Source organism: Micropterus salmoides, unplaced genomic scaffold, assembly GCF_014851395.1.
Source record: "Micropterus salmoides isolate LMB-PRFRI ecotype aquatic unplaced genomic scaffold, ASM1485139v1 Ms_hic_scaffold_20, whole genome shotgun sequence".
Classification (NCBI taxonomy): domain Eukaryota; kingdom Metazoa; phylum Chordata; class Actinopteri; order Centrarchiformes; family Centrarchidae; genus Micropterus; species Micropterus salmoides.
This window is the reverse complement of record NW_024041151.1, coordinates 13659834-13682222: the sequence shown is the minus strand read 5'-3', so window position 1 is coordinate 13682222 and position 22389 is coordinate 13659834. Positions and strand designations below refer to the sequence as shown.

General features: G+C 39.5%; 2 protein-coding genes across 9 annotated transcripts in view; both read left to right on the top strand.

The window, feature by feature from the left end:
- Positions 1-10163, top strand: part of LOC119914261 (nucleus accumbens-associated protein 2) — a 29762-nt gene extending 19599 nt beyond the window's left edge. For all 3 annotated transcript variants that reach the window (XM_038733449.1, XM_038733451.1, XM_038733450.1), the window contains exons 4-7: positions 1272-1448; positions 3289-3394; positions 3640-3737; positions 3835-10163. In XM_038733449.1, the coding sequence (XP_038589377.1) occupies positions 1272-1448; positions 3289-3394; positions 3640-3737; positions 3835-4367 (914 nt within the window). In that variant the 3' untranslated portion in view covers positions 4368-10163. The remainder of the gene's footprint in view (positions 1-1271; positions 1449-3288; positions 3395-3639; positions 3738-3834) is intronic.
- Positions 10164-11149: 986 nt separating this feature from the next.
- Positions 11150-22389, top strand: part of nup214 (nucleoporin 214) — a 38950-nt gene continuing 27710 nt past the window's right edge. For 3 of the 6 annotated variants that reach the window (XM_038733444.1, XM_038733443.1, XM_038733442.1), the window contains exons 1-14: positions 11150-11363; positions 12122-12317; positions 12470-12624; positions 13462-13660; positions 13755-13825; positions 13938-14001; positions 14127-14230; positions 14493-14599; positions 14752-14818; positions 15317-15440; positions 19481-19639; positions 20112-20538; positions 20663-20799; positions 20925-21013. In XM_038733444.1, coding sequence (XP_038589372.1) covers positions 11322-11363; positions 12122-12317; positions 12470-12624; positions 13462-13660; positions 13755-13825; positions 13938-14001; positions 14127-14230; positions 14493-14599; positions 14752-14818; positions 15317-15440; positions 19481-19639; positions 20112-20538; positions 20663-20799; positions 20925-21013 — 1941 coding nt within the window. In that variant the 5' untranslated portion in view covers positions 11150-11321. The remainder of the gene's footprint in view (positions 11364-12121; positions 12318-12469; positions 12625-13461; positions 13661-13754; positions 13826-13937; positions 14002-14126; positions 14231-14492; positions 14600-14751; positions 14819-15316; positions 15441-19480; positions 19640-20111; positions 20539-20662; positions 20800-20924; positions 21014-22389) is intronic. The other 3 variants (XM_038733447.1, XM_038733445.1, XM_038733448.1) reach the window with 2 other exon arrangements.

Here is a 22389-nt window from a genome sequence, read left to right as displayed (position 1 = left end):
AAAAGTAAAACCCGGCATGACTCGCAGAACTATATGACCATAAATGCAGGGTTTTGGGAACATAGTTGCTCCTTGTCCAGACTTGTTACGTATTGTGCAAAAAAAAGAAGAAAAAACTGATGCAAATTCCTTTTATCCCAGTTACATTATTTAATCTTTCATAAATCATGTATCCTGAGCATCTTGAAAAAACAGGATGTTATGCCTTCAGTGTGTGTGTGTGTGGGTTCTCTCAGCATAAAGATAGCTTTATGGAGTTATGATTCGAGTGCATCGTGACCAACAACACACTCTTTATCACAGCTACAACAGCTGGTCTGTGCTGCTTTTTGTTATGGTTTTCTACCACACTGTCATATTGGTGCAGATTTGCCTACACATGCAGGCGAACATTAACTTGTGTTTGTATTTACAAAACAACACACAGACCGGGTACCACTGGACACTCTCAAACTCAAACTCGCATATCATACACACACACACACACACACTCACTCACTCACTCACTCACTCACTCACTCACTCACTCACTCACTCACTCACTCACTCACTCACTCACTCTCTCTCTCTCTCTCCATCATTCTTAACATCCTGCAGCTCAAAGGCATCACACAGGTTTGTCAAATTCTAGAGTTTCAGATATTTATGAAATCCACTCTATCTGCAATCAATCAGAGCACCCCAGGGTGACATTGTGGGATATTTGATAACCATGCACGTCTTTCGTGTGTGTGTGTGTGTTTGTGCGCAAATGCATTAATCCACACTTTTCTGTATGCGCTATGTGCATGTGTGTGGCAATTAATGGATTCATTTCTCATGTTCTGTGTGTGTGTGTGTGTGTGTGTGTGTGTGTGTGTGCTGGAAGTGTGTGAGTGTGCATACACTGTCAAGTCATCTCAGAGGTTAGGGGAAACAATTTTGTGAGTGAGAACCTAACACCAAGCATTGAATCTGTCCCCCTCCAAAACCCAAGTTGCTGATGCAGCATCGTGACTTATTTGGGATACATCTGCAATGCTCTAAAACATTTATGAAATACAACGTACTTGTATGAAATTACACCAACCTGCTTTCCTAATTAAAATTTTGCAACCTCAATTTAAATAGGGGACACAGAGGGTATGGATGATGGCATAACTTTGTTTATAGTCTGATAAATATACGGGTGTATACGTGTATATCTGTGTCTGTTCTGCTGAGCAACACAAAACCCTCTTAGTTTTTCTAAAGGTTTCTGAACCCTTTCTGTTCTTGCTTGCTTTCATCAGTCCAGGACAAGCCAGAGATGGCAGCAGTGCCCTTGGCCTTGGAGAACCGCAACTGTGTGCTGATCCGCCGGGACCTGGTGGCGCTGCCTGCAAGCCTCATCAGCCAGATAGGCTACCGCTGCCACCCTAAGCTCTACTCTGAGGGAGACCCTGGGGAGAAGCTGGAATTGGTAGCTGGTAGGCACACATGCAAACACACGCATCCATTCGCGCCCATTTACATTTTATCACATGCACACATGCAGAGAATAACTTGTATGCAATGAGTTTGGAAAGTATTTATACCTCCCCCTTTCTGCATATGAAATAGTTTTAAGTTAGGGCTGCAACTAATGATTTATTCAATTTAATCTGTAGATTATTTTCTTGATTTAATTGATTTGTTTTTTGGCTTATAAAATGTCAGCAAATGGTGTATAATGTTGATCAGTGTTTTCCAAAGCCCGGATGACGTCCCAAATGTCTTCTTTTGTCCACAAGACAAAGATATTCAGTTTACTGTCATAGAGGGAAAAAAAATAATAATAATTTACATTTTAGAAGCTGGAATCAGATGAATTTTCTATATTACTCAAACCGATTAATCGATTATCAAAATAGGAGTTAATTGATTAATCGTTGCAGCTCTATTTAAAAGTCAATAGTTGGTCAAATTAAATTTGACTGACTGAACTGAATCAACTCATAAATTCAGGAGCTTAAAGAGCGCCATTATACTGAAGTAGAAACCTTTTTTTAAATCAAGTATTTTCCTAGAGCTGGCCATATGCCCAAAATGAGTAGCTTGGCAAAGAGACCATTGATTGAGGAGGTTACCTATAACCCAGTGACTCTTATTCAACCCATGTATGAGACTGCTGTCAGAGGTTAATCTCTGGTCATTACAGTGACTTGAGTCTGCAACTCCAGTGTACATTCTTCCTAAACCGTATAATTAAGACATTTTGGCTAAATTATGTTTAGACGTCAATAACATTAAATTAAATTGTCGTCCCCAACGACAAAACCATTTGGTAGCGTCTGACTTTCAGATTCTGATTGGCCACTAAAGTGATCTTGACCCACATTACTGTGTTGACCTGAAAGGGACAGAACAAAGCTGCGGTTTCTCTGCAGAGATTGAAAACCGTGACAGAAGGACAGCCATCTCTGCAGTACTCATCAATCAGGCCTTTATGGTAGAGTGACTAGACAGAAGTCACTCTGGAGTAAAAAGCATATCACAACCTGCCGGAAGTTTGCCAAATGGGCCTTTCAGTGCTCTGAAAGCATGAGGAAAAAGATTTTTTTTGGTATGATGAGACAAAAACTGAACTCTTTGGTCTGACTTGCCAGATATCCCTCTTGGCAGTCAAACCAGATACTTTCAAAGAGACCAGGTAGCCCTCAACATGGACATAATATAATTCCTACAATGTAGTATGGCAAAAAAGTTGAATCAATTTAGTATTGAATCTTTTCAGACAGAAGAATGGAGTCTGAATACCTCCCAGTGCACTTTACACACAGGCACAGCCTAGCACAATGACACATGCACATGTAGTCAGTAATGAATCAAAAAACGTAGCAGTACAAGAGTTAAAAGTTACGACATGCTCTGATTCAATCAAATTGTAATGTAATTGAATTAAAACAGAATGGAACACAGTGGAAATGTGTAATTCAATTCTGTAGTGTGCGTATAAGATACAGAGTACAGTACATGCATGTGAAAGAGATGGTTTCGAAATGAAAGCAAAACCAAGTAATTTGATAGGGTGCTGTTTTTATGGCCTCCAACTATGATTCCTCGCCCGATTTCAGATTCCATTCTGGACAGCTGAAGCTTTGTTTAACTCCGCTGAAGATCTCTGTGAACATGAAATTCAAGCGTAGCAAAAGAATAAAAAGATAAACTGATAATTGGGCCAGAAAACAGAAAGGACAAACCCCTAGAGTCTTCAAAGACAGAAAATGGATTTTAACATGAGCAGTTTTTTCTCAGCTAAATCCCTCTTTGTTTTTAATACCACTCCAGGTACACAGGTGTTCATGACTCGAGGCCAGCTGATGAATTGTCATCTATGCGCTGGTATCAAACACAAAGTCTTGCTCCGCCGTCTGCTAGCCACGTTCTTTGATAGGTGAGTATAAAGGCAGGCACAACTAAGCAGAACAGTTTCTATTACTGTTGAAGGGCCTGCTGTAAGGTTTGAGTTCTGTGTATGACTCCGACACCATCGCTGTTGTCACAAACCAACTTTCACACTCCATCTGTGGCCATGTTGTGCAATGCAGTTAGTTGTGTATGTGTGTGTTCCCATGTTTATCTCCTGTGTGTGCCTGTTGCTGACTCTGCCCCCTGGTGGTTGACTCTGTGTCCCTGCAGAAACACTTTAGCCAATAGCTGTGGGACAGGTATCCGTTCTTCTACTAGTGACCCCAGTAGGAAACCCCTGGACAGCAGGGTCCTCAACGCTGTCAAACGTAGGTTCATCGTCCAGATCACCTAATATATGTGATGGAATTTAGAAGATATAGAAAATTTGTCTTCATGGAGTTTTTTCTTTTCTCTCTTTTACAGTCTACTGTCAAAATTTCAACCCTAACTTCAAGGAGAGTGAAATGAATGTGATTGCTGCTGACATGTGCACAAATGCGAGGCGTGTCCGCAAGCGATGGCTGCCCAAGATCAAGTCCATGCTGCCTGATGGCATGGAGGTGTACCGTGCAGGAATGGGCATGGGCGCTGCTGTGGGTCTGGGCCTGGCGCTGGGTGCCCCTCAACCAGGGGCAACCCTCCCCTTCGAGCCTGACTTCAAGACCCTAGAGCAAAGGTTGTATCCAGATCGCAAGGACCCTCTTAGGACTCACCCAGCCCTGACAGAGGGCAGCCCTGGGTCTGGGGCAGCTGGAGCAGAGGCTGAAGGTGAAGGTGAAGGAGTGGTCCAGGAGGAACAGGAGGAAGATGAGGATGAAGCTGGGTTAGAGGGTGTAGACGGATCACTGAGTGCCCCATCTTTGATCCCAGGAGCTGAGGCAGGCAATTGTGGTGACACGCCGTCTGAGCAGGAAGTGGAAAGTTTTGGACAAGGTCTGAGGGTGAACGGACAGTGAATGTCCCTTGGGCTGCCTCTCACATTGTGAAATCTGTTTAACGCCGCATTTTTCTTTCGCTTGCTCCCTTACTCTAACATGTCGTCCACCACTCTTTCTTCTCCTCTGTGCTTCCTCAAAAGGAATTATCCGGCACAAAAAGCTGAGCTCGTAGGTCCTACTATACAGGAATTTGTCACACATGCATGCGCACATGTGTACACGCATACTTACTGATAGTGGAAGTAGAACACTGATAGTAGAGGTAGACACAGGCATGGCATTTGCACATTGAGAAAATCAGCCCTTTCTGCTCCACCCTTTTTCTTCGTGTATTCTGTATTTACTCAGTATTTCGGCACCTGCAGCAATATTACACAGGCCTGATAGCAGAACAAATGGCTGTAATGATTCATCATTTCCGTGCAATACAAAAGCAACAGCTGCTTTGCTGGCAGTTTATGGAGTGTGGTATAATGGTTTGTAAAATGATTCCGTTTTCTTGGGAAGCTGCATCTGAAAATAACCCATGTAACCTTGGGGGGAAAAAAACAGATCAGAGAACAGCTCTCTTAAAAAGCATCTTATTTTGCAGTGTTTGGCCACTTTATATCATATTGTTGTATGGTAAATATATATGAACATATAACAAAGATTGTATTATAATTAAAAGTCAAGTCAAGTCAAGTACTGTATTGCCACCATTAAACAGAAGTATTTTTCTTTTTTTTTGAAACGGCACGTAATTTTTTTATGATAAAGATAAGAAAACTTTTTGTTTTGTTTAGTTTTTTTGCAAAAGCTCAAGACACAATCTAACAATAAATCTATCGCAGGGAGTTGTTTTTTTTCATGCACATTTGCCTGTGACATTTTGGATTAGATTGTCAATGTGATGCCTGTGTCTGCTCCAGACTGCCCCTCCCAACCACACGCATACAGACGCAGACACACACACGTGCGCACATTTTTCACCTTATAATACTAGACTTTAACATCTGCACCAGTGCATTAAAAATACAGTGTCCAAAAAAATGTAACAATGCTTTTTAACTTTGAAAAGGTCCTTTTAAATTAAATAATTCTGTCTTGGAGATACAGAGAGAAACGTGAACAAGAACATGCACTAAAATCCAAGCTTGCATGCATGAACACAAACAATGGATACAGAGAATTATTGAAAACAACAACAAAGCCACAAACCTGCATCTAAATAAGAAAACAGCTACTGTTGCCTCGAGATATGCCATTAATGCGCAAAATGACTTTTTATCTTTTTCTGACTGGGATCTGACCTCAGTCTGACACACGTTAGAACTGACCTGGTTGCGACCCAGGATTTACTGTGTATCAGTTGGACTGTCTTTTTTTTAACTATGGAGCGTGCTGTCACCACAGGTAGAGGAGACTGAATGTACGGAGTAGTAAGAGGAAGTGCACTACACACTGAGTGGTAGAAGGAAAAATGCCAGAGAGAAGCACTGTTTCACCTTGATGTGGTGGCGTGATCGGCACCTAGACTACATAGTCCTGCTTCCATCCTCTTTTGTTTTTACTTCCTTGGGGGGATTGGGGGGTAAATTATTGAATAAAACTTATAAGAGCAATTTCTGCTGGCTTATTGCATTTCCACTCAAAAGAAAGCAGGGGGAAACTAAGGAGTTTGGCAAAAATGTGACTGAAAACTAAAGAGAAAAACTGGTCTTTCTGACAATAACTGTATATTTTGGAAGGAGGTTGAGTGAGGCAATGTCGGAACTTTAACCTATATTTGTCATAGTTTTTTTTATTATTATATGTATCTGTTTTCATGCTTTCTGCCATGCATAGGGACGCAGTCCAGCTTTTATTTTTATTTTTTTGTGTATTGATTTTAAGCAGTTCACTGCTGTATGTTTTCTTCTGTTTTCTGGGTTTTCCTGATCCCTGTCAAAGCACATCTAATCACAATATCAGACCTTCAACTTCAGTTGATAAATGAACCCCAAAGTTATTTTAAGCCGCCAACATTTTTGAAAGCATAGCTACTTTTTAGGTGGCTGAAAAATCAAATTAATCAGATTGTTTTTTCACTGCAGAAAATGATGGCATAAGCTAACAAATGAGCAAAAAAGAAATCCTGAACATGCCCCTGGTATATTTGATCTTTTTATGCTTCAGCGCTATGCCCCTTGGTTAGGTTAGGCCAGATTATTCTCCGTCTGTGTTCTACGTATCTTGTTACGGATTCTTTAGGGGAAGCTTTAAGATGGCCCTGCACAAGAAACACAGGCTTATAATTGCACTAGGTCATAATAATGACAATTAGAGTATCTTTTTTTTCTTTTGGAAGAAATATGATCTGCCATTGATAAAAGAAAGTTGTGATAGAATGGCTGAGATGATGAATGAATGTAAACTGTAGCACTGCTTTGGCGAGGGCTCCAAGCCTTGATTGAATACGATTAAAGACTCCATCTCTTTTTTATGAGTCACTTTTTCCTCAATTGTATACTCTTAAAAATGGGCCATAATATATATAAATTTGACTGTGAGGTTTGAAACCTAAAGCTTTAGTGATATTGTGATTTTTAAACTTATGTAAACAGGTCTTCCAATGTGGGAGTGGTTCCCTAATATACCGAAAACTGAGCGAGGTTTGAGTACAGACTTTTATAACTAGGGGTGGGAATCACCAGAGGCCCCACGATACGATATTATCACAATACTTATGTCACGATACGATATTACTACGATTTTAAACATGTTGCGATGTATTGGAATTTATTACTTTTTTCCAACTTAAATTGTGGAAAACTCTTTTTCTAGCGGACTGAAAAAGCAATTGATTATATTATTATAGTACCAAAAAAGTAAAATTCTAATGTACATTTTATATAATAAAAGATCGATACTTGGCGTCCATGTATCGATACAGTATTGCCACGCAAAATATCGCGATACTATGCTGTATCAATTTTTACCCCCACCCCTATTTATAACTCTATTTTTATCCCAACAAGCTCCTCATTTTTTAAGTCTTTGGACAATTATGTATGTATTTAGTGTTGAAATGACTCAGTATAGATATATTTATCAGTATAGATATAAGAATTTCTTTATCTAAATTTAATTTATTAAGCTTCAGTTCCTAAAGTTGCCTCCTGTAAAAAGTAAATAAAGATATTCAGTTGTTTATTGGAGCCACTACTGCATTTACTGGACTTTTGAGAGGATCACCTGTACTTCTGCCAACCAAGGTAACAGTCTTCCCAAAATGCATACATACTGTATGTAATTTTGTAATAAAACCTAATTCAGTTGTTACTTTAGATCACAAAATAGCTTGCAACCTAATTAACCTGCCGCCCAAAAAATTGAAACAGTATTACATATAAGTTCATTCAGTTTTTTTCTCTATTTTCATGTACAATAAATCTATGCTTTTGGTTTTGCCAAGGTCTATTTTCGAACATGCAGAATTTTGCATGGCCGCTACTTTAACTTAGAGGAATTTGACTCCAATTTAAAAAAAAGTGGTAATTAATATAGGGAAAATAGGGTGGGAAACGTTGATATACTCCACTGTAGTGATAAAGGGGTGTGGAGCAGTGCCTTAGACTGTGATTGTGTGGGTGCTGTGATGTGAACCTTTTATTGTCAGAGACAAACAAGAAACAAAGTACCTGTAAGGGTAGAATGCAGACAGCGACTGATTTGTTATCCCTTTACTGAAGTTATAATTCTACTAAAATTGGCCTCCAAGCACCTTTGTTCGGTATGATATGTGTAGTGTTTTATTCACTTATTTTCTTACTTTATGTTTGCCATCATCTCATTATTTAAGGACAAAGTGTGCACCAGCCCAATTAAGTTGAACTCATTAAATATTAATAAATTAATTAATACTTGGATGCACTCAAAAGCTAGTCAGCAACAACCTGGTTCGCCTGGATTGACGTCCTCCTTTATTTATACTATTGACAGACCAAGTATGTAAAAAAAACAAACAAAAAAAAAACATGTAATATCTATTGTAGTCAAACCTGTTCATTCCCTTGTTCACTTTTAAATATGAGATTTTTGAACAGTCTTCCTCACAAAACAATAACACATGCATAAACATCTGACATTAATTTCCCTGGATGCATTGACATTTCAGTTTGTTAATTTTTCTTGCTGCTCTTCTGCTTAGAGTCTATTTTTATTTAATTTTTTCTTGTGCAGGATGAATGATGTTGCACTATTTACTGAGAAATCCTCAGAGAATGTCATGGATAACCCTTGGGAGGATGAGCTCTATTTGAGGTGGCTGAAAGGAAAAAGTCCTGCAAAATGTATGTAATGTTGTGTATTTTACATATATCTTTGATTTAAACCAGTGTGTCGTTCACAGCAAACTCTGTAGTTAAGTTCTTATTTTATTTTTATTTTTTTTAGAGAGAGAGATTTGTTGTTTGCAATATCTGCCGTTCACCTGGATGATCACTGAAAATGACAAAAATAAGAGATAGGATGGGATTGTTGGCTGAAAATAACCTATTTTCACAACATTTCTTTGCAAATAAATTGTTACTTACTTTCTAAAACCTTACATAGTGCTCTGTTCATCTCCCATTACTGTCAAACTAATGGGCACAGTAGTTTTTTTGTTCCATTGAGTGGTTTATCCCAAAAACAATACATTTATATGCAAAGAGACACTTGTATCATAAAATGCATGCCATTCAGACATTCACCCTAACCCAATGAAACCTCTGATCTTTATGCACCATGTATTTTATGCTGAATAACTGTTGTCAAAGACTGTGGAGTCTTGCAATGATGAGGGTTGTATTTTTATCACACACCCTGGCCTTTTATTGAATGTTTGTGTAAAGTTGAATCTATTATTAATTATTATTGGCAGAAAAATAGTGATAAAGAGTGGAATACATAGACTAACTACCCAGTTGAGTGTGCGTTTGAACCTTCAGCAGACTCAGAAAAAAATGCACTAAAAGTTTGTATGTGTATGTATGTGTCCTTGAACATAATGCCAGCACTTTAGACAAATGAAAGAAAGGAAAAAAAGTCAAAGAGTGGCCGAGGGTTTGGCGAAGGGGGAGTAAACGCAACTTTTAAAGCCATGTGTTCAGAGCGCTGACAATCAGAATAGGGATGAGACCCAAAGTGCATTATGGGAGATCTGACATGACTTGCTGTGCTCTTGCTGTTTGCTTTGTCTTTCTCCAGCTTGCTTTGGTCTGTGCTAGCTTACTTTCCAGAGTGGAGGAACATGGTGATATATCCAGCCTTCTTGGTTATAGGCATGTGTCTCTGCAACAAGGACTGACTGATATTTGACTGAAAACCTTGGTGCTTCGTGAACAGAGTTGTCCCATGTTGACATGGACCATATCTGTAATGCTCTGGTAAGCATGGGCCGAACTTGGTCCTAAGTCTGGGCTTATTGGTAACAATGGACAACAGTCCATATGTCAAAAGAGGATCGTATCATGCAACCCTACACTTTTATCATGGTACCATTCTTTACTATCAATAGGGCTTGGACCAGGCAAACTGGGATGGGACAATTTCGGTGTTAATACTGCTTTATGTTTCAAATGAAAAATGTTAAAATGTTTATGCGCCTTCTGACTCGAGCATCAATAATATATACAACGGAAATGCAAGTTGCCACTTTTGATGTTGCATAAGAATCTACCTTTCATTCCCATCATGGTGTTCATCATCATGCCATCACCAGTTTCAGTTGTGTAGTCCAAGAGTAACTGATTTCTTTAAATGCAATACAGAAAAAATCTGCTTTCTAATAAAATTCCTTACTTCACCATATACTGCCCTCCCTCATATGTCTATTTGTATGCCGTTATGTTATTTCTAAGATAGCCGTGTTTCCAGAGCAGAATAGCTACTTTCAAGGATTTGCGCCATGATGACCAGGGGAACCTTGTTTGAGAAGAAATTCACACAAAGGGCCATCATAGTAAAAGTAAAAAAAGGAAAGTAAAATATCACTCCCAGAAAAAAGTTTTTTGCGCAAATTATGGAATTACGAGTTTCTACATGAAATAAAACAATCAAACACGTGCTAGTCAAGTGGTCCCAAAGGCAATGTATAAATGAATGATCCAGTTGTCTTCGGGGGAATTCTTGGGAATCCTTCACCAAAATGCTAGATCATTTGATTTAACACATATTTTGCATTTTGCTGAAGGATTCCCTGTCTTTTCACAGAAGTATAGAAAACAAGAAAAGCATACATGCAGCTTAGAAAACACACAGGGGCATTTCTTCATTTTTAGTGAGCTCTTCAAAGTAGCCTAATATAAATATTAAAGGATAAAAAACATTTTGATCACACCAGACCTTTAGTGATACCTTAAACTTTAATCGTTAGAAAAAAATTGTGCATTGAGATTAAGCAAGAAGCAGGGCAATCACACCTCACCTTGACAAAATAACAATTCAGATTTTTTTTTTTACAGACATAAAGATCGTCAACTTCTTTCATGTTATAGATATTAATTAACTGAATTTACTGGTACCTTTTGTCAAACAATATAATTTTATAAGAACTTTTAATTATTTTTATTGCTATCAGCAATCAGGGAAACTGCCAGTCCAGCCAGTCACTATTTTTGTTAAATGCTATAAGACCGACCGACAGTTTCATTGCAAAGTCGCCTGTCGTGTTTATTATTAGACTGCAATTCATCCCAGCAGGAAGGAGAAGTCATCAGATGCCAGATAATGTGCCCATTTTCTAGAGCGGGTTTTTAGCGTGGTGGTAGGTGTTGGCTCAGTGTTGTGGTCTCAGGGTGCTCTGCAATCTATTCGTCGTCCTACGTAGCTGTGACGTTCGTTCTACTGCAAAACCGCGCGGCGTGTTTTCAGATGCGACTCACCAGACATCTGTCTCAAATACGTACTAAGAAGGAATAAAATAAAACAACAGATCGTCTGGAAAAGCAACAGCTTCTCTCCTTCAAAATGAGCGATGATACAGACTCCCCTCCTGACAGGGAAATGAAGGTATGCTGTTATCCATAAGTTGTGTTGAAATGTTAGCATGTGAAAGCTAATGTTTGCGAGCACTGGGTCATATCATCTTCAGTGGTTCTGGCTAGCTTAGCTGTTTAGCCAGCTGGTCGGGTTTAGGCTTTCTGTTTAGTTCATCCTAACCTAACCCTAACGCATTTACAGAACCATATCATTGTCATTAACACAATTAACATTTAGAGAATTGGCTAATGTTAGCAGTTTAAAAGTCTGACATGACAAAGTTGTGACGGCAACTTTTACCTTTTCAGTTTGGAGCCAGCTAACTATGCTAGCACGGTAGCTATTAGACTGTTATATATCATATCTGCTCCTTGAGAGTTGAATGCTAACTTTAGGTTAAGTGAATTAACAATCTCCCATGTGTGAAACAGAGTCATTAAATACTTGTTCTGTCCTATATATTTTACTATAATGTTATTAAAGAAGCTTAGCATCATTAGCTAACGTGACGTGACTGCACGGCATGTTAGCTAACACCCAAGATTTTAACTTTCAATTTTAGGATTTGCATAGCTGTGTTGTTGACAAACTACTCAAGTTAAAGTAGCCAGCTTCATGTTTTACCCAGTTAATGGCTGTTATGTCATGCTGTCAAGCTCTTTTACAGTATGTTATTGGTTTTCTTCATGGAAGGAGGTACGGATTAGTTTAAGTTTGCTGGAACCACGTATGTTTACCACCCATAACTGGTCATCCTGAAATAACCAACAGTGCATTTTCGTTTTCAGGATTTTCAGTTTCGTCAGATGAAGAAAGCAAGGGTTTTCGAGCCCACTGGAGATTTGCCAAAAGAAAGATCTACTCTGCTTACCGTCTCAAACAAATTTGGTTTAACTTTTGTTGGGCTTGACAGAACATTCAAAGTTTACCTAACTCGAGACATTCTGTCTGCAGATAAAGTTGACGGACACTCCAACGAAATAGGTATGAATATGCCTATACGCATAACATACCGGTTTGAATTTGAATTTTTATCAGTTCAGCTTTGTGCATTGTCAAGTTACATTTATGAAGAATATATCTTTAGCGTTATTTCCATTCATGTCTCTCTGACTCTCAATTCACTCCTATTCTAGTCGAGGGGATAGCGGCTTTGGCGGTGGTGACTGTGGACCTGGCTGTGCACCACTTGGCTCTGAGTTGTGATGAACTTACTTTGTCAGTATGTGGCATGTCTAAGGAGGCGGTTTTGTCCCTCACATTCTATGATGTCCGCACCTTCATGAACAAGGTGACTACTTTACTCAGTGTATTTAATATGCCAGCGTATGAGACATGCACCATGCCTGTTGGACTACAGTGACTACAATGACTACAAAGAAATAAGTGATCTGTTCTGATAAAATGTTGTGCACATTTTAAGCTTTTAAGCTCATGTTGTCGTTTAGAGCTATCCAGCATGCGCAGCAGCAGACTCACAGATACTCCTAATGTGAAGAAACAGCAATTATTGTACTAACTAATCTACATAATTTGTAATTAAATTCGCCACAAAGTGTCCAAATAATTCATCTACCTTTTTCATTTTGACCTTTATAAAATACACAGTTTGTAAACCTCTACTGCAGACGGGCATATTGAGTATGCAACTAACAATTAAGCTATTAGAAGGTAGTACATGAAATTAAATCAAGATTTCCAGTTTCACACATTTCATTTTAAACTTGATTACTTTTGTTATGTACATGTATGCATATTTGCACCTGTATATCGCATCCACCTCCGACATGTACATAGTACATTTCTTCTGCATCCTTTGCACTCTGTTCATTGCACTGTTGTCTCAATCTGTCTGTTTTTGTTCATAGTGTGTATATATGTGTTCTCTATACTGTAGCCTGTGTTGTTATTATTATTGTCCTACTGTATTATTGTATAAGTAAGCACATTGTGAGCAATGTACAATCCAGAGTCAAATTCCTCGTATGTGTACACATACCTGGCAATAAAGCTGATTCTGATTATCCAGATATTCACTTAATAAATGTAGTAGTATCTGCCAGATTTAGTCATTTAAGCATTTGACCTATTGATATTTTTATTTTTTTGTAATTTTATTCCTTTCCAGGCAAGACCACAGAAGCTACCTTTTGCCTCACTGCTGCCAGCAGTATCCCCCAACACTTCAGTGCAGGACCTGAAGTGGAATCCTGTGCTGGCATCCATGTTGGCTGCCTGTCTGTCTAATGGCAGTATGATGATTTTGGATGTTACTGATGGTGTCAAAGTGCAGGCAGAGCTACCTGCTTCAAGTGGCATCACATGCAGTGAGTGACACTACTACGGTTTCGTATAAATGAGTTTACCTGTACTCAGGATTTCTGTTGTGGCTCAAAATGAACTTGTCAATGTGTCACACAGTTTGCTGGAGCCCAAAAGGAAAACAAGTCGCTGCAGGAAAAATGAATGCCACAGTCATCCAGTATACACCAGTAAGTCAACCTAAAACCCCATCATAAAAAATAACACCCATAATGCTCCCTGTGAGCTGCAGCATCCAGTGACTGACCAGAAGAATAACTGATTTTCTCCTCTGTTAAAAAGGAACTAGATGAAAAGAAAGTTATCCCCTGTCCACACTTCTACACCTCTGACGAACCTGTCAAAGGTTAGGCAAACCTACCATACCTAATTAATGAGATCTGCGTTGTATGCCCATATACTAAGATGGATTTAATAGCATATAATGACTATGTTATAAATACAGTATATCTTTGCCATTGTCTCTCACAGTTCTGGATGTACTGTGGCTGAAAACCTTTGTGTTTGCGGTGGTATATGCCGCTGCAGATGGGTCCCTTGAGACCCCTCCTGAGCTGGTGCTGATCTCCATCCCTGTGAGTATGCCCACTGAACTCACCTAATCACATCTGTATTTAAGTGCCCCCCTTCCAGTCTTCAGTGCCGTCTTGCTCATCACCTAAGTAGGTTAATTTGACCATATAGTTCTTTTGAAAGTGAATGTGACTTGTTTGAGTGATGATAGTCTCTCGACATGTCCACAACAACAAGGTGAAGAAACGGATGTAACATTACCATATTTTTTTGCAAGCCAATGTGACAAAGTGCGATATGTTTTCATTTGTTTGTCTTTTGTAGAAGAAGGATGAGAAGGTGGAGACAAAGTATGTCAACTTCAGTGACACGGTGTACGGCAGTTGCACTGAGCGACAACACCACTACTTCCTTAGCCACGTGGAAGACTGGTAAGAATGATCCCAATTTACAGGCTTGGGTGGTGTAGTTGGCACTGTTGAGATTGAATGCGATGTTTGTTCTTTCACACTCCTTTTTGTTTTATTCTAATGTCATGCTAAACTGGTGTAATGTTTTGCTTTGCCTCGTGTATTTCATCCAGGGACCTTGTGTTTGCGGCATCAGCAGCTTCCATTGAAGTCAGCATCATAGCCAGACAAGAGGACAAGGTACCTAATTAAATAAAAAGCTTAAATGACAAACTCTTCTGAATATAGAAAATGAAAGGTGTCTATCACTAAGATGGATACCCATTTCAGTTCCAGGAGAGAAGTTTGAGTTACATAACTGTTCTAAAAAGTTCTTCTCCCTTAAAACACTTTTCCTTTTAAATCATTTATGCTAGCAATGTGTCCCTCGTCTACAGTCAACAAGCCTAATGCAAAATACTTAACTAGCCTCTTGATGACAGTTAGGCCAGCTTGTATAAGGTGCTAAGGCTTTTTCAATTACTGTAATAGGTCTCGGCTCCAAACAAAATAATGTTATCTTCGGTCTTGAGTGTTGAATTCGACTTGATTTGATCAAAGCTACAACTGATTAGATGAAGTTCTGATTTTATTTAGCTTTAATTTACAGTATTTTTGAATTCTTTCTGTATGGTGTGAGGGAAAACACACCAAATGTCTGTAGACTGTGATGACCACAACAGATGCTGTCCTTTTTAGATCTGGGAGCTTTGGATCCTGGAGGATGCGAGTAGAGCCGAGCTTCCAGTGACGGAGACAAATGACGACACTTTTCCCCTTGGCTTAGCCATAGACTACACCAGCCAGCAGGAGATCCACATCAGTAAGTGAATTTGGCTTTCTGTGTTCTCTCTTCACCTGTCTGACCAGATCTGCACTTACCCTAATTTCTATTGAGCAAAGCCGGCACTCAAAGATGGTTGTCAGTTATTCAGTCTGTTTAGTGCTATTAGCGCGCACACACACACACACACACACACACACACACACACACACACACAGTTAGTTGTTTTGAATGAAGTGTGTTTGACAATGATCTGCAGGGTAAAATTATTGTCCCCCCCCCCCCAATGGAGTCTGCTGGTGAGCGAGAGCGTTATAACTGCTGTTTCTGGTTAAACAAAAGGGATGTTACTGTTTAACAAAAAGGTCTATCTCTGTAGGCATCCTCTCCATAATGGCATGTTGCACTTTTAGTGGATGTATGCTACTTTGATGTGCGCATTTGTCTCCAAGGATTATGTTGCAGCCATTGCGGCTTTCTTCGCAGCTGCTTGTTGAGTTGTAGAGCTAGAATATTTCTGTGAATTATGGGTTTATTTCTTTTAAACCAGAGTTGGTAATTGTTGGAACAGTGGAAAGACTAATAAAAACAATTTTGGTGAGTTTTATTTTGTCTGTCTAGTTGGGGATAAAATTGCCTGATTTTGTGGCAGCTTTCTAAAAAATTCCGATGAAAGTTGTGATGTTTGGGGTGTTTTTTTGCAATGAAATTGTGGGAATAAGTGAAAACTGCAAAGGTAGATGATATAGTGATGTAGTGATTTTTTTTAAAATTTATTTTTACTTTAGATTATAGTTGAATTATTAAACGGTCCCTCCAGGATTTTGAAGGCCGAACCCTAAGCATGCCTATTTAAACCAGCTTACCTTGATTTTTTTTCAGTGCTTGCAATTGCTTGTGTCACAGTAATTTGTCTAATCTGATGTCCTCCCATGCGTTTTTGCCATTCTCTGTGTATGTTTTGTGGTGACAAAGTGTCAGTATACGATTTCCTTTATGTTCAACCACAATACAGAATGTTTTGCAAAACAGTTTACCCCTATTTTGGTAAAGAACATCTGGATACTGTTTTTCCTTTTTTTGTGTGTGTGTATCTGCGAGACTTTGGTATCACACGTTTGCGGCGTCTTGTCAACAATGAAACGACAAGCTGACAAATGACGGCGATGATAGGTCAAATTTGCTGAAAAGTTGCGGTGATTGGTCGATGTCGCGCTGAATTCAGGGGATTTGTTGAATTTGTGTTAATGGTTGTGATCGCGAAATCCTAGAGGGACTGAATGAAGTGTGTTTTACAACGACCTGCAAGGTAAAATTACTGTTTTTCTCAGTTGGTCCATACAGCTTCTTAAAGGAATTTGGGAAATTTATAATTTTATTAGTGATTGACCAATATGAGTTTTTCTATGTCCGCTGGCCGATATATAATACCTGTGTATATGTATAATAGGGTTGGGCGATGTGTACAAAATTTCCATCGGACGATGTCTACATTGAAACATTGTGATAGACGATGTCATCGGGAGTGTGGGCACGCAGGGGTCGGCGGGCGTCTTATGTGCATGTGTTCTTGCACAGACTTCACTCGGTAAAAAAAAAACGGTAGACTATTAACTTACAATAAAAGTCGCGGTGGATATTTTACGCACGCAGCAGTGACCACACAGGGTGCAGATGTTGGTTTCAGTTGGCTATGTCATTAATAAGACCACGTGCGTCTCATCTACTGCCGTGATAACAGATCGCGGGTGGAAATATCAAATATTGTGAAACAATCACAATCCCGGCTCAATGTGGTGATGTCTGTCAGCCGTTGCCATCATGGCTGTCATTTAGAATCGGCATAATATGGTGACCTTCAGAAAAGACGACTAGGAAATTTAGGGCTCGAAACAAACTTTTTTGTCACTTCCCAAAACTCACAAGAGGGAGCGCTAGCATTGTTCCACAGCAGCTACACTAACTAGGAAGCCTATAGCTTTGTCGGAAGACATTTTTTGTTTATCGGCCTCGTGAGTGCAGGCATTGGCCGATTATCTTAAAATGACAGATTTGGTCGACCGATTCACCGATATTTACCGTCTATCAATATCTTTAATCACAATTATGTTGTTTTTAATCAATCTTGTTGTAGTGGCAGAATTATCTTATAGTGATATAAGTTCTGAGCAGAGCAGCAGTAGGGTTGGGGGTATGTCATTTTTAAATTAACTTTAATTTCATAATATTTGGTGTTTTTGCTTGTACTGCATTCCAATGTCTTTGTTTAAGCTTCAAAGCATTTTATGTTCAACACTCAGTTAATGATCAGATGAAGCACAAATCTGCCAGGTTTCTTTGTGCATACAGCATCCACTGCAGTGCTCCATTGCAGCATGTGTAAAGAATAGTGATAAGCTACCGTCTCGGTACACTGTTTTATCTCAAATGTCCTAGTCTGCGAGACATTCACGTAGAGCTGCTGTTGCTGTCTAGTCACATCTCTCCCTGCTCACTCTAAGAACTCCCTCCCCAGCAAGAAAAAAAAAATCCTGCAATTTGAGCAACATTTTGACATGATTGTAGTCTGATCAAAAACCTTTATCCGAAGTGAGACATTAGATAGGGAAAGTGAAAGGAGAGTAACGAGAGTTATCTGTGGAGGAAAAATGCACTCATTAAAATGGCTCAGACAAGCTAGAGGACCACAACAAACAACAAAGCCCAGACAATCCTGTTGCAGAATGCTGATGAGGTTTACCGTGTGCCTCTCACTTCTGTTCACTTTCTCTTTCACCCTCTCTCTTTGCTTCTCTTTATCTTTCAAACTATAGTTTCATAACTGAGATGAAACTTAATACTAGACGTTTTACTTTTGTGTTTTTGGTCTATGCATTCTGTGTATACTAAGGATCAATGTTTCTTGGAACATTATACTAATTAGCTTGAATGTATATTTTATATATGGAATCTGTATTTCTGTATGTGGGTGTATTTGTCTGCTGTAAATAGAGGTTTGAATTTATGTAGACAAAAATATACTAATATATGGTCACAATGTCAAAAGCCTACATGGCAGTGCATGGACTGAATATACAGTAGATGCAAAGTATAGGATAAAGTCAGAGGTGAGTCAGTGGTAATTAATCAAACACTGGAATGTATTGAGAAAGAGCAGCTACCGCTTTTATCCCCTGATGACAGTGAAAGTTATACTTCAGGAAAAGTGTTACATATGAGACACAGCTGTAGAGAGAACAAAGAGGACAAAGCGTTCAGTGTACTTTTTTGACATATCTGAAATGCCTACTATTAACTCTGACTAATGCCTCTTGATGCGTCTTTTTTTTGGAGGGGGTGTAAATACTCAGTTTCATCATTTAAATGTTGGTTTAGTCTGGAGTTGCCATTTTTGTCTGCAGCCTACTGCACACTGCGTGAGTTTGCAAAGTGAAGGAAAGAGGGTGTGAAGAGCAGAAAAGAGTTTGGGGGTTTGGCAAGAAGAGGAATATGGCGGAATGTGTTTGACCAAATGAGGCATCTTTGGACAGTTGTCTCTGTACACGACTACACCGGGCCTTTTTGAACTGAACACTGGGTACTTATTTTAACCACTGGAGGGCACAAATGAGTCAAGGCCAATGAGATAAGCACCTAAAGACGGTCTTTGTGCTCAAATTCCATGATCACTTTCGTGGTTAAAGTGACAGACAGCATTTTGTCATCATGAACTAGTGAGCAGACGACACTTGCTGTAAATTGTCTCCCTTGTGCGGTGGTGTGATTTGGAAGCACAAAGCTGTGCACACTGCTAAATTATTTATCACAAGTCTTGCATAGAACTCTCAGTTAAGACAAAATTCCTCCCAGAGAGCTATAGAGTCTTCCTGGCTCCCTGATCTATGGAACGTTGCAAAATAGGTAAGATGGGAGGAAATTGGGTGGGGGGAGGGGCGGGATCAGAGCGTTTTGTTTTTGGGAGTTATGTGTTTGGGATGTTTTGTAAAATTAGTCTTTTGCTGCACATCATGTACACTAGAGTTTTTCGCTGTCTGAATGTCTTTTGTCTGCCTCTGTCTTTATCCCATCTTTCTTCAAAGCTGATGAGAAGACCTTGCCACCAGCGCCCATTATGTTAATGCTATCCACAGAGGGATTACTCTGCCCATTTGCTCTGCTTAACCTCAATCCTGGGGTTAAGCAACTGGTCTCAGCCTCCACTACCCTCACCTTGGAGGGGGAGAGACTGCCCAAGCAAGGTAAGAGAGCCAGTGAACTCGACAGATGTTTCAGTCTAAAATGTTGTTCTGAGGGCTGCACAATCCACACTCTACAAAGATATATTTATTCTGTTGCTGCAATACCGTGAAGTTTTTTTTTTTCTAATCTAATAATTTCTTGTTTTTCCAGTTACTAACATTTATTGAATGAGACTAGTTGTTTTGATCATGCAAGGATCTTTGACTAGAATGAAGTGCTTACCTTTCTACAAAGCTAGAAAACTAGCAGTTTTACTCAGCCAAACTTATTCAGAAAGAGGCTTGACAACATTTGTGCAAACTCCTTTGAAGTCTGATGTGGCTGTCAGTGTTTAACCATGAAAAATGTGGACTTGTTATTCCCTCCAAGGTGTATCCAGGTGCTTCTAGAATTAGCAAACTTTTCTTGCAAACAAAACTTGCCCAACATGTGTTGAGATCAAATGAAAGCAAATTTATTATCTGTATACAGGTTCTTTGGCAACCCAACCACCCAAAATTGCTGCCTTCACCCCATCTGCCCCAGCAACATTCCCAAACCTTGGTCTTACTTCAGCAGCTGCTCCCGCCCCTGCTGCCTCTTCCTCTGCTGCCCCATTCAACGTTGCTGTCACAGCTCCGGTGTCATCGTCGTCGTCATCAGGCTTCATTTTCTCTGTTCCAACAACAAACGCCACCTCTGCCCCTTCAGCTTTCTCCCTGGGGGTAACTGCACCTTTTGGCTCAGGATCCTCAGGCTTCTCCTTTGCCTCCAAACCTCCCTCTGACACCCCCTCAGCACTTTCAGCCTTTTCTTTCACCCCTTCAATCAAACCATCAGCAGTGGCTCCTCCAGCGTCAACACCACAGAGCATTGCTGCTGCCTCTCCACAAATGGTGAAAATGAATCTAAATGAGAGGTAAAATGCTAGTTTTGACCTTTCATATATTATGATATTTAATTAGAAACTTGAGTTATGTATACGTACGTACATGCAGTAAGTACATAGAAGGACTTTAAAAGTTTGCTTGCTCTTTCCAAAGGTTTTCAGCACTGGAGACCCCAGCACCAACCCCGCAGTCCTTCTCCTTTAATTCCTCGCTGCCCAAAACAGTGGTCTCCAATTCCACTTCTTTAACCGCTCCTCCACTCTCAGTCACTAAGCCACCAGCTGTATTAGGTAAGAAAGTCCTGCCTTGCTTCCTTGACTATTACACTTTGCACAAGTATGTCATTCAGATTATATGTAATTTTTAAGTGTTAATGGCTTGGGTTTTGATTCTAATATTGTTGGTGGTTTTGCAGCCCCAGTGCGCCCAGTTCAAACCAGCACACCACCCACGGTCGTCCAGAAACCTGCTCCTGCTGTCCAGGGTGGTGTCCAAACTCCACAGGTCCTGTCTCTTTATTATGAAGGAATTATTTTATGTAGAGAAAGTTAAATTAAAATAGACAGCAGTTTTTAAATGAAGCAATTGTCGGTTAAAAGGTTATTGGATAAAAGTTTTATACCAAAAGTAGTCCTTGCTGCAGCTGCCCCGGGTTCGAGTTCGACCCGTGGCTCTTTTGTGGCATGCGTAATGTGTCAACAAAATCAAACAATGATTTTGTACCTGTCTTAATTCAGTGTTCAGATTTCACAACGAGCGTGCCCTTCACCAAAATGTCCGGTTCTTTAAATAGATGCAAATTATATAATAAATGCATATTTCATATTTCATTTATTTGCACATTTAAACAAAATATTTCAGAAAACAAAAAAAATTGTCTTAATGTACTGTAAGTTATGCAGTAACTAGGAAAGTTTCATGGTGATATCTATCCACCTGTAGAGTCTCGCCTTAAAGCCCATGATATACTTGCATTTAACTATGCCATCGCTTACGCAAGATGGCTGTCATGCGTTACTTGCGTTCCTTTCAAGTGTAGGTTGTGCAAGTCTTCAGCAGGGGTGGAAACTAACTTTTTGGCTCACCTTCCAAGGTGGCTGGTAGACGAAAAAATCCACCAGCCACCTTGGAAGGTGAGCCAAAAAGTTAGTTTGCGTATTTTTTACCTGCCAAAATATAAATAGCCTTTTGTGTTACATATACATTTTGTATCCATAATTTTAATCAAGATAATAAGGTATCAAGTAAAATACAAACTTAAAGAAGAGGCCAGAGTGAAATGTGAAGCAATATTATATTATTGCTATTAAATGTACTTAAGATATAACAGTAAATTATTTTCTAAACTTACAAGATGCTTATTAATCATTCAACTTCATTATCAATGCTCACTCTTAATCATGCTTTATCATTTAACTGAAACCTCATCAGACTGCTCACTTTATAAGGTATGGAGCCGGAAAGGGGGGTTCGATGTGATCCATCTTTGAGCCGGGAATGTAGGTGACAGAGATGAGACGGAGACGGAACGATCTCTGTGTGAAGGACATGCCGCTGATGCGGACTGCTATGTGAAAGCACACATGGTTGCGGGATAAAGCTGGAATCTTTTGTTCAGTATGAATAAGCAAATGCAGAATATATGCTGATATTCTTTCAGCATTGATCTCCGTACGAAAGCGGCAACAGTCTCACTCTTTCCCTGCTGTCCCCAAATACCCACCCCCTTACAAATCTACGCCAATAAAACACAAGTAACATGAAATGAACATAAACAACAACCAATGAACCCCCTAATCCGTGTGTGATACGATTTAGAATCCTTTGGTACATCGGGGACCAATTTAAGTGCGACACACAACCAACAAGAACGTCTGTCT